Source organism: Oncorhynchus mykiss, chromosome 28 (genome assembly GCF_057628025.1).
Source record: "Oncorhynchus mykiss isolate SJ-2025 chromosome 28, ASM5762802v1, whole genome shotgun sequence".
NCBI classification, from domain to species: Eukaryota; Metazoa; Chordata; class Actinopteri; order Salmoniformes; family Salmonidae; genus Oncorhynchus; species Oncorhynchus mykiss.
In genome coordinates, this window is record NC_143049.1 from 14434194 (window position 1) to 14446935 (window position 12742).

Below are 12742 nucleotides of genomic sequence, written 5' to 3' on the forward strand. Positions count from 1 at the left end.
CAGCACAAGTGGAATTTTTTTTGTGTTATGAGAACATTTGCCGTAACCTAACGAATGTTCTTGGAACTTTCACAAAACCAATTTTGATTTGCTGGGATGATTGACAATTTTAAATCTGAAGTTAACTTTTTGGGTCGACATGACTAAATTTGCATAGAAATGTGAGTTAAAGATCTGTCATTCTCATTGAAAACAAATCTAAAAAGTGCTAGATCTGTTCTAAGTCTGTTATTTCTATGATTCCTGTTCTCACGTTTAGTTTTTGCATCTTTTAACTTTCAGTTTTGTACACCAGCTTCAAACAGCTGAAAATACAATATTTTTGGTTATGGAAAAGATATTTCACAGCGGTTTAGATAGTACAGTGATTCTCTACACAATTTAGTAATTGCTTGTCTTCTCCAATAAACTGAAATTATGCAAACTATTCTCATTTTTGCAACCATAAAATGGCAGAGCGATATCTGCATAGTGCATCTTTAAAGCAGAACAGAAAAACAACATTTACAACCTTTGATATTTTGACAAGACATATGATACTGTAGTCTAATAGGTGTGCTAATACTATTTCTATGGGGCAGATAGAGAAGAGTTCTCCCCTGAGGCGACCAGCTGATTATAGCTCCAGTGTAATTACATTATCCGCTGTTTTATGCAGGAATGGTCTAGGTATACTCTGTGGGGACTAATTGATGAATACATGTTTAATTCATTAATCATTAGCATCACATTTGACAATTAGACATGATTGTTACTTGAATTTTAAATATGAATCCAAGCAGGGTTTGTGTATTTATTTAGCGGGGGGAGAAAGTCCCCTTTTGGAAGGCCAAGAGTCATACTACTTGTTAGAATGTGTTGTTGGCCTGTGTACTATCGCTAAGAAAATATCTAATGAAAACATCAAAATCCTAGCAGAAGTACTTTTGCCTTGTTAATCAATTTCTGTGGTTCTGGTGATGTTGTTGTGAATGTAAAAAATGGTGCACTCTGTATCCATGTTAGAACATTCTACTTTCTAACACCATACACATTTCCTGATTGGCAATGGGGTATTCCACCTCCACGTCAAGAAACAATACAGCATATCTCCATGTTCATTTTGTCATTCTGTCTCAGACATGTACTGTAGCACATTGTGGGGGAACCTACCTAACTTTTATTGCCCCGGGCACTGTTTCCAGCCGTCCATTCTCCATTGGTAAATGTCTGGAGGTAAGTGTTTGTAGTAATGAAATACAGCACCATCCTGAGACAATCACACACCAATTACCTGTCAAAGCTATTCAACTGGCTATTTATATAGGCGAAATTTACACAAGGTACATTGCCTTCCGAAATAATTCACACCCCTTGACTTTTCCAACATTCTGTTGTGTTACAACCTGAATTTAAAATGGCTTCAATTGAGATTTTGTGTCACTGATCTACACACAATGCCCCATAATGTCAAGGTGGAATATTGTTTGTCTCATTTTCATTAAATTAATAAAAAATGTAAAGCTGAAATGTCTTGATTCAATAAATATTCAACCCCATTGTTATGGCAAGCCCCTCAATCAAGTATTGAATGTCATGCACAGATTCAACCAAAAAGACCAGGGAGGTTTGTCAATGCCTCTCAAAGAAAGACACCAATTGGTAGATGTGTAAAAATATACCAGAAGCTGAATATCCCTTTAAGCATGCTGAAGTTATTAATTAGGCTTTGGATGGCGTATCAAAACACCCAGTCACTACAAAGATACAGGCGTCCTTCCTAACTCAGTTGCTGGAGATTTCAAACAGTTAAGAGTTGAATGATTGTGATATGAGAAAACTGAGGATGGATCAACAACATTATAGCTACTCCACAAAACCAACCTAAATGGCAGAGTGAAAATAAGGAAGCTAAGAATGTGGCAAAGAACTGAACTTTTTGTCCTGAATACAAAGAGTTGTGTTGGATTTGCCCCAAACATAGCACATAACTGAGTACCAGTCTCCATATTTTCAAGCATGTTAGTGGCTGCATCATGTTATGTGTATGCTTGTCATCGGCAAAGACTAGAGAATTTTTTGGGATAACAAATAATCCAAATACAGCTATATATAAGCCTACAGGCAAAATCCTAGAGGAAAACCTGGTTCAGTCTGCTTGCCAACAGACACTGGGAGACAAATTCACCTTGCAACAGGACAGTAACCTAAAAGTCAAGGCCAAATCTACAGTGGAGTTGCTTACCAAGACGACATTGAATGTTCCTGAGTGGCCTAGTTACAGTTTGGACTTAAATAAGCTTTAACATCTATGGCAAGACTTAAATGGTTGTCTAGCAATCATTAACAATCAACTTGAGCTTGACAGAGCTAGATGAATTTGAAAAATAATAAAAATGGGCAAATATTGTACAATCCAGGTTTGCAAAGCTCTTAGAGACTTATCAAAAAAAAACACAGCTGTAATCACTGCAAAAGGTGCTTCTACAAAGTATTGACTCAGGGGTGTGACTACTTATGTAAATGAGATCTTCCTGTATTTCATTTTCAATACATTTGCAAACATTTATAAAAACATGTCTTCACCTTGTTTTTTTTATCCATTTTGAATTCATGCTCTAACACAATGAATATGAATACTTTCTGAAGGCACTGTACTGTAGAAATACTGTCATTACAAAAATAAACTCCTGAAAAAGTTTTTGGGGAAAACTTTGGCGACAAAATAAAATCATTATTGTAATTCCTGTGATAATTTAGAAGAAACATATCCCTTTCATACCAATATGTTTTTTCGCCAACTTTTAATTTTTTAAATTTTTTATTTCACCTTTATTTAACCAGGTTAGTTGAGAACAAGTTCTCATTTGCAACTGTGAACTTCACCATACCACCTACTTTTTTCCCGCCTTTTCCTTACATGTCAAAGGTACTGCTGGTATCAAAGCCTAAACTTGTATTTCTGCCTAACGACCAAGCAATCATTTTGGTAAACTTCTGCCTACGGCTTACTATAAATGTAGCCATAATGAGACGGCACTGGCACGCTCTATGCTCTTAATCTCTTCATGGTTGCTAAGCAGCGCCAGTAACCATCCTCCTGCCCAGTTCTACATTTTGCAAGGCATGTCACTTCTAACATATTTTTGCATAGAACCCCAATAAGCATGCACTGTTTTCTTAACCATAATTGGATGCATCCAAAAATAATTACTGTGGGAATAAATATCACGGAATGACGAAAATATTGGAATAAAGTAGGCTAATGCATTTGAAGGCATGTTTCAAATTGTTGCTTACTGAACCTCCCAAAGTCATCCAATCGTTGAAATAAATTTGAAGCAATAGCCTACCCACCTGTGGTCACCTAGATGATAGTTTCAGCACCGTTTTGATTAGGACAGCACGCCATCGTGCTGCTTTGAGAGAAGCGTGTGGTCTCGTCTAGATAAATCAATCAATGTCAGATTTTTGTTTTCACTGAATCACCGTTTGTATTAGGCTACAATGGGGTACAGTTAGCTAAGTTGAGGTGAGCGCTGCTTGTGATCATCTTGTCTGGTTGGCTATTTTATTACAGCATTTCGATAGCATGTTATGTAGTTTAACAATTGGATTATTTAGTAGACTAGGCCTACTCCCGAACAAAAGCCTGTGACTTTACTGACTGGTCTCCATCAATGTGATTTTGTTTCACTGAATCACCCTCTGTATAGCGATTTGGTTAACTGGTTTCTGTCTGGGGAAATAAGTGGAGGTGGTATAGCTCATCTATTACACATTTTGTTTGCTCATCTATCATTAACCAGAAACATTTAGCTGGCAATATTGTAGCCCAAATCAAGTATAGGACTATTATTTTTGCTTGATCGAGTATAGGCAACTCCAAAAACCCAAAGGGGGGACAGCGGTACCACACGTTCCCGTGACACAAGTTGTGTGGGAAAATAAATGTGTATTTTATTCTGTTATACTCCATTATATTCTTACTTCAAAATATATGTGTGTTGACTGTGATTGGGGTAAGTGTGTCTTGTCTGTTTAAACCTTTTCATGCGTGAGTTCCAAATATCTCTAACGGTCGCCCCCAGCGTGAGTTGTTTCATGCAGGTGATGTCAGAATGCACTCACTGTTCCAAAATGTGATTGTTACGTAACAGGACAGTGCTGTCTGCTATTAATCTATAGGCTGTTTCAACTTGTCAATTTCAAGTTGTATTTTCTTACAACAGTTTGAATTGAGGTGTGTTCCGCCTCCTCATTCATTCACATAGAAGTAGCCCATTTCACTGTTGCGGACAATTTAAGTTTTACTGAGCGGGACAAACTTCTCTCTTTGAGGAGAGCCAAAGCACTTCCCCAGTGTTTCCGCAGACCAAGTATGCAGAAATTTGCGCAGTCTTGCACAAACGTTTTCCTCGTAGCACATTTTCTGTCTGATGCTCACATTGCCTTCATTCTTTTTTTACTTTCAAATAATAACTTTGAACATGTGTGCGTTCCTATCAAAGTAAGTGCCTTATTTTCTGTATTTTGTTGTTGTGTCTACTGTGGCATACAGTATGTATGTGTTTATGTAGCATCATGTATTTACAGCTTTATTCACATGTTTTCAAGTACTGGTGACAAATAATGCATTCTGATTGTAATGGACACCTATGAATGTGTGTAAATTATGATGAGCTAATGCTTAGCTATTTGCCAGCTATGTGTGGCGCCATGTTTGTTGACATTATACAATGCATTCTGGGTGTCACGTAAACATCTGTCAGACCAAAGATGTTATAATGAGGTGAAGGAATGGTTCCGGAGTAAACTTGCGGAAGTGAATGATCGTAGACGACAGACCCCCTTCAACATGCATACCGCAAACAGACCAAACTCATCTAGTCTCCACTTCTTATCTTTGGTTGACGCGAAAAAACAAACATGGTGGTGCGCAGAAACTACTCATAATCGGATTACTTTAGATTTTTTAAAAGTGTTTTACTCAATTATTTCAAGCAATGGTGAGCTCACCCATGATGTGATGAATTGTACATAGTAATCGCTGTTAGATCATTCATATGGTGGTTTCTGTCAGCCGAGAGTTAGCTAAATATGACTGCTTGTGTTATGTCAATCTTTCCTCAGTTAGCGCTAGGACTAATGTAGCCTACACTTTCCGGTTCGGATGATTGTGTTACTCTGTCTCTACTTCTATGTATGTCTGAACATTGCATCCAAAAATAAACTGGTCACATTCAGGACATAACTTTGTAAGGACTGTGTTTGTGCAACATGTTTCTGTGAGAAAAAAAACGGTGTGGCCAGCTCTAGCGCCGGATGTTCTAAATAAGCGCTCTAATCACACCGGTTTGAGCGTAAGCTGCAAGGACCACTGTAGAATGATCAAACCAGTTCAGGTGGTACGTGTCAAAGGGTTAATGAACAAAATAATGAACTATTGATTGAATTCATTTGGACGTAACATCATTTCAACTCAAAATATGCCATTCTATTTGAAAATACATTTGATTAGTTTTAGAATATTTCTTAGGACCTGCGTAAATGAATGAATAATGGATTTATTAATATAGACGGCCAACCACATCGGCACACCACAACGACCACTATTCGCCGGCATGTGCACGGGAGGTATAAAAAGAGAATGCAGTCAAGAATGAGGTAAAAATGGGCCTGTTTGTAAGGGGGTCATATAAACATTGCCCTTTTTTTTTTTACAGGCAAAATACCATCAATTCTATGTGAAAGCAGCATAAGATTGCTAGTAAACACCTGAAAGTTAATAGAAATGTCCAAAAACTCGACAGCGATCATGTAGGCCTACACCGGCATTTAAAACAATTATAGAAATATGTTCATTTGACATGTTCATTTAACAAATATAAGTGTGTAGGAGAGAGAGAAAAGGAGTGATTTCCATGCTGAATAGGAGCAGCAGCAGCAGGGCTGGCTCTTGCTGTGGCTGTTAGCTAAGTAGAAGCGATGGATTAGCGAGTAGCTACAGAGCGACGGTAGCGGTAATGTCGTCTTGACTCTCATTTCTCTTTGGGCCGGCGCGACCATGCATGCCCTCAGAGGGCTGATGAGTCGTGACGCCGAGGCCTGACCCAACCGGGGAGTTGTTGCCATTATGTACAAGTAGAAGGATAACGAGGCATTAATGCTAATGTGGGGGACCGAAGGAGGGAGGGAGGGAGGGAGGAAAGGAAGGAGAGAAGCAGCACATCATCAACGGCTGTGGCCGTGCAATCCACCACCACTATCATCACTATCACTGCTCACTAACACCGCCTGTCTGACCACCCACCCGCCACCACCACCACCCCCCTTTATGGCTCAGCCCTGTCATCTAACTATCCTCCCCTCCACAACCAGCCTCATCCTCTTTAGGAACCATTAGGGGCCAGCCCCAGCCTCCACACCCGCACCGGGCTGGTGGCCAGTGAGACAGAGACATGGTTGTGGTGGTGGTCAGTCCGTGCCCACTGGTTGGACTGTACGTATGTGTAGCCCAGAGCAAGAGGAAGAGTGGTTTACAATGTATAAGGAAGGAGTTGTACCGCGAGCAAAACACAGGCACACACCACCCCCTCCCTGCGCCTTCCCCACAGACAGTACATCTCTGCCTCCCATACGATTGATTAAAACTGATGGGCCTCATTAATACTTTGATACAATGCATCTGTCGTGGGTGACACCATTGGATGCGTATTAACGGAGAGGATCATATTTAAAACGGTTCCGCTGAACACTCAGAGAGAGGAAAAGGAATTAAGCTTGCACACTCTTTCACTCATAGACACATGGGTTCATTCATTTACTCTCTCTCTCCATCTCCCATCTCCCTCCCTCCCTTCCTCCCTCCACCCCCTGTGATTATAAAAGGTCTTTAGATCCATGGAAGTGAATGAATTACCAAAGGCAAAGACAGGGTTGCGATTCAGACGCCATGAATGACAAATTACCCCTTTGTTCCCTTCATCAATTGCATGCCTAATGAAATCAAACTCACGCCGATCGCACCAGGAGAGGAGAGGGTGCTCCAAACGGGAGACCTGCCGTGATTTGTAACCTTTCTCCCCTAAGTGGAGATTAACGCAAATCGTCTCGTATTGTTCCCCTCCCGGATGCAAAAAAAATTGAACCTCTAGAATGGGGTGTCACAAAGATATCCTTTACTAGCTCTGTATTTACAGCAGAGTGAAACTACACTGAGTGGACAAAACATATTTCCATGACATAGGCTGACCAGGTGAATCCAGGTGAAAGCTATGATGTCACTTGTTAAATTCACGTAAATCAGTGTAGATGAAGGGGAGGAGACCAGTTAAAGAAGGATTTTTAAGCCTCGAGACAATTGAGACATGGATTGTGCATGTGTGCCATTCAGAGGGTGAAAGAGCAAGACAAAATATTTAAGTGCTTTTGAACGGGGTACGGTAGTAAGTGCCAGGCGCACCGGTTTGAGTGTGTCAAGAACTGCAACGCTGCTGGATTTTTCACGCTCAATAGTTTCCCTTGTGTATCAAGGATGGTCCACCACCCAAAAGACATCCACACAACTTGACACAACTGTGGGAAGCATTGGAGTCAACATGGGCCAGTATCCCTGTGGAGTCCATGCCCTGACGAAATGAGGCTGTTCTGAGGGCAAAATGTGGGGGTGTATATACCCGTGCAAATACAGTAAAATTGTCAGAGAAAAATAAGAATTCATTATAAAAGACAAAATCATTTTCTGTGGTTTTCCTCTTTCCGGCTCCCAGAACCACTCCTCTCCCTATCTCTCCTCTCCCTAACTCTCCTCTCCCTCCTACAGATACGGGACACCTCTGCTCTTTTCTCCTCTACTTTTATCCTGAAGGTTAACTCTTGACCTTCACCCCCTATCCTTCACTCTGTAAACTCCTATATCTTCTCTACCATTTGACTAATTAATGTGGTCCAGTGGGGTCCTGATGTTCAAATCCTGGCCAGGACCCAACAAAATAAGAAAGGTCTGGGCCACAAGTGTTCTCTGCTGTCTGGACTGTCTTTTCCACTACTGCACACTCCAATTAGCTACAGCCATGGCAGGAGGTAACATGGACCCCACTCCTCGGCCGATAGAGGACGCCCTCATTACCCTCCCCCCCATCTATCCCCCCTCTGGGGACCACTCTGCTAATTAGTATTAATTACTCTTAATCCTAACCCCTAAATAGAATCACTGGCTTCTTTTTGCCTCTCTGGGCTTAGCTGCCAGAGCAGAGTAGAGCAGAGCAGGCACCCTCATTGACAGCCATCCAACCGGTCAGCTAAGTCTATTTATAGGCCCCGTGTGGACTGGAAGGAAGGCATTGGTATTGGCAGGACACGCAAGTCAAGCTCCAACCTGATAATTGTTCCTGTGACATTACATACAAATTTGGCTGATGGAATTTAGGTCACAGCAAACTTATTACATCTGGACAAAATAAAATGTCCCTCAATGGATAAATCTTATTTTTTCTTTGAAATGAATTATTATAAACAAATTAATTATATTTAACGGAGATCTCATTCATCAATTCCCTATTTAGTAATTGAAGGTAGAATCTAATAGCCTCACAAGCACTACTTCAGTAATCCTATCATTGTTTTTATATTGTGCTGGCTCATCTGCATAATGAAAAATCATACATTGAGACAATTGGCTTGTAGGGACTCATTTTATGACATTGTACCATAATCTAAAGAGCTTTCACACAATTACAGCAACAAAATACATATTACATACCTAAATCCACCTATTAGGAGCATACTTTATTGTATCCTCTGGGCAGTGAATGGTATTCATGTGAAACCCCTCCTCTGAATACTTTAGTGTCCCTGGTGTCTCTTTCAGTCCATTGAAGAACCTCTATTGATTGTCTGTTGGACTGGACATGAAGTCGATAGAGGCTTACATACAATTGGACTGGGCATCAGGTTGCTTAGCTTAAGCTATTCAGTTGATATCCTGCAAATGACTTGGTCGGTTGTCGTTCACCGTGCTTGGTTGCGGTTTGACTCGAGGTAGAAGTTGTTCCTATAACCGCAAACCTAAAATCAGATGACCTTAATCCCAAACCTGGCCATAACCGTTAGGAGGAATATCTGACCCTGTTTCAGTCATTAGTGGGGAACTTCTACCTTCTCAGTTTGTCCAAAATGCACTACATGCGCAAAAGTATGTGGACACCTGCTCGTCGAACATCTCATTCCAAAATCATAGGCATTAATATGGAGTTGGTCCCCCCTTTGGTGCTATAACAGCCTCCACTCTTCTGGGAATATTTTCCACTAGATGCTGGAACATTGCTGCGGGGACTTACTTCTATTTAGAGCATTAGTGAGGTCGGGCACTGATGTTGGGCGATTAGGCCTGGCTCGCAGTCGGCGTTCCAATTCATCCCAAAGGTTGTTTGATAGGGTTGAGGTCAGGGCTCTGTGCAGGCCAGCAAAGTCCTTCCAAACCAACCTTGACAAACCATTTCTGTATGGGCCTCACTTTGTGCATGGGGGCATTGTCACGCTGAAACAGGAAAGGGCCTTCCCTAAACTGTTGCCACAAAGTTGGAAGCACAGAATAGTCTAGAATGTCATTGTATGCTGTAGCGTTAAGATTTTCACTGGAACTAAGGGGCCTAAACAGCCCCAGACCATTATTCCTCTTCCACCAAACTTTACAGCATTCTCCTGGCATCCACCAAACCCAGATTAGTCTGTCGGACTGACAGATTGTGAAGCGTGAGTCATCACTCCAGAGAATGCGTTTCCACTGCTCCAGTGGAGGCGAGTTTACGCCACTCCAGCCAACACTTGGCATTGGGAATGGTGATCTTAGGCTTGTGTGCGGCTGCTCGGCAATAGAAACCTATTTCATGAAGCTCCCAATGAAAAATTATTGCTCTGGCGTTGCTTCCAGAGGCAGTTTAGAACTCGGTAGTGAGTGTTGCAACCCGAGGACAGACGATTTTTACACGCTACCCGCTTCAGCACTTGGCGGTCCTGTTCTGTGAGCTTGTGTGGCCTACCACTTCGCGGCTGACCCGTTGTTGCTCTTAGACATTTCCATTTCACAATAACAGTACTTACAGTTGACCGGGGCAGCTCTAGCAGGTTAGAAATTTGATGAACTGACTTGTTGGAAAGATGCCATCGTTGAAAGTCACTGAGCTCTTCAGTAACGCCATTTGAATGCCAATATTTGTCTATGGAGATTGCATGGCTGATTGCTCGGTTTTATACACCTGTCAGGAACGGGTGTCCACATATGAATGCACTAATTTGAAGGGGTGTCCACATACTTTTGCATATATAGTGTACATTTGTCTTCAAAGTATTTGAGGTGTGCTTCAAGCTTTTGGGATTCTTTTATTTGTTCTATTATAACATGTAATCTAAATCAAAGCTAGCTTGTCATATGTTTTGACCCATATCTGGTACAGAGGTCTAGAATGGACCCACAGTGTGGTGACTAGGCATTCCCTCTTACCTGTGGTGCCTACGCCCAGCTGCAGGGTGCTGCGGTCCTTGGTCAGCCCATTTGTCTTGGGGCTGGCGGTGGGGGCGATAGTGGTGACTGCTCTGGGTGGTCGTTTCCCTGGCACCTTGACCGTGGTCCTCAACAGGTCAATCTCTTTCCCGTGCACATTCTGCATGTAGTCCTGGAACACACAAGCATCACAAAACACACACAGAGTCAATGTCATTACTCTAAAACGTGGATATTTCATTACAAAAAATAAAACGCAAACTGCCCCCATTAGCTGACAAGAAATAACATTTCACTTTTGTTTTATGATATGACATATATCTTTCATCCACTTCAAAGCAAAATAAAAAAGTACCAAAAACGACTGATCGACAGCTAAGAGAATTTTCAGAACATTAGGTATCACCTGTGCTCATGCTGCCTCACAAGCTAGTTGGCTTTTAGAGGCTTAATGAGTAGACTAATGAACGCAAACAGTCATTCTCTTTCAATTTGGTCATTTGATTTCGATTTAAAACAACATCACCATCCCAAGTGGATGATGAAGGAAAGCCAAGGTGAAACTCATTGATATCAGCAGATATCAATGAGGAGAACTCTGCGCTCTGCTCGGCCTTTTACTGGGTTACTGGGTGCACCCTCCCCATCATCTCTAAATCTCTCTCCTTTCCTTTATCACATTGCCATAAAGCACTCATCTCTTCCCCTGCCTCTTCTCTAATTACCCAGCCAGCTAGCGCTCCTCATTCTCATTTCATTTTATTGCTGGAATTAACAGCCAGATCGAAGCGTGCAAAGCTATTAAGATGTGTGATTAAGCCACATTCAATTAGTTTCTACAAACAATTTAATTGATGTAGCAGATAGAATTAACAGAAGGTGATTGTGTGGATGGCTTGGCTGACTGCGAAATTAAAGGGATCCTCGCGCTCTCGTTCCATGTCTCGCTCTCCTACCCACCTTCTCTCTTTCCCGGTTGCTCTCGCTCCCAACCCACTCTCTCTCTCTATAACACCCTCTGTCTCTCTCTCTCTCTCTATAACACCCTTTGTCTCTCTCTCTCTCTCTCCATAACACCCTCTGTCTCTCACTCTCTCTCTCTACAACACCCTCTCTCTCTCTCTCTACAACACCCCCCCTCTCTCTCTCTACAACACCCTCTCTCTCTCTCTCTCTATAACACCCTTTCTCTACAACACCCTCTTTCTCTCTCTCTCTCTACAACACCCTCTTTCTCTCTCTCTCTCTCTACAACATCCTCTTTCTCTCTCTCTCTACAACACCCTCTTTCTCTCTCTCTCTCTCTCTACAACACCCTCTTTCTCTCTCTCTCTCTACAACACCCTCTTTCTCTCTCTCTCTCGCTCTACAACACCCTCTGTCTCTCTCTCTCTCTCTCTCTCTCTACAACACCCTCTGTCTCTCTCTCTACAACACCCTCTGTCTCTCTCTCTCTCGATAACGCCCTCTGTCTCGATAACGCCCTCTGTCTCGATAACGCCCTCTGTCTCGATAACGCCCTCTGTCTCTATAACACCCTCTGTCTCTATAACACCCTCTGTCTCTATCTCTCCTTCTCTCCCCTTCTCTCCCTCTGTCTGCTTGGTTGCTCAGAATGGGAATAAACAGGTGTCTAGTAATGTGACAGCAGTTCCTGTTCTGCCTCACCTCTGCTCAGTAAGTTAGCAGACAGACACTCCAGACAGAGCTTATAGACATGCCTCAGGTGACCTACGACCTATAATGATCTAGATCTACAGAGCTGCTAACTAGTCAATTACATACGGGTAAATTCCAAAATAAAGGAAACACTTGCGTAAATGAGGAACACAAATTATATTGAAAACAGGTACTTCCACACAGGTAAGTTAATTATAAAAATGCCCAGTTGTTCATTATTTTGGCTACCATGATAGAAGAGATCTCAGTGACTTTCAATGAGGGGCCTCAAAGGAGCAGAGGGGGTTTAGAAGATGTGTGTCTCAGTCACCAGATCTCAACCCAATTGAACACTTATGGGAGATTCTGGAGTGGCGCCTGAGACAGCGTTTTCCACCACCATCAGTACAACACAACATCTCTAGTGCAAGAATGGCGTCGCATCCCTCCAATAGAGTTCCAGACATGTGTAGAATCTACGCCAATGTGCATTGAAACTGTTCTGGCGGCTTGTTGTGGCCCAACTCCCTATTTTGTCAATTACCTGTACATCACTGCAATGCTACATTGCTCTGCTAACAATGGGTACTAAATTAATCC

The 12742-nt window shown here is 42.0% G+C and overlaps 1 protein-coding gene across 3 annotated transcripts in view; it reads right to left on the minus strand.

Moving 5' to 3' along the window:
• The window catches only part of LOC110508590 (arf-GAP with GTPase, ANK repeat and PH domain-containing protein 3), a 221412-nt gene that overhangs the window by 69134 nt on the left and 139536 nt on the right, over window positions 1–12742 (minus strand). For all 3 annotated transcript variants that reach the window (XM_021589215.3, XM_036966890.2, XM_021589214.3), the window contains exon 11: window positions 10484–10655. In XM_021589215.3, coding sequence (XP_021444890.1) covers window positions 10484–10655 — 172 coding nt within the window. The remainder of the gene's footprint in view (window positions 1–10483; window positions 10656–12742) is intronic.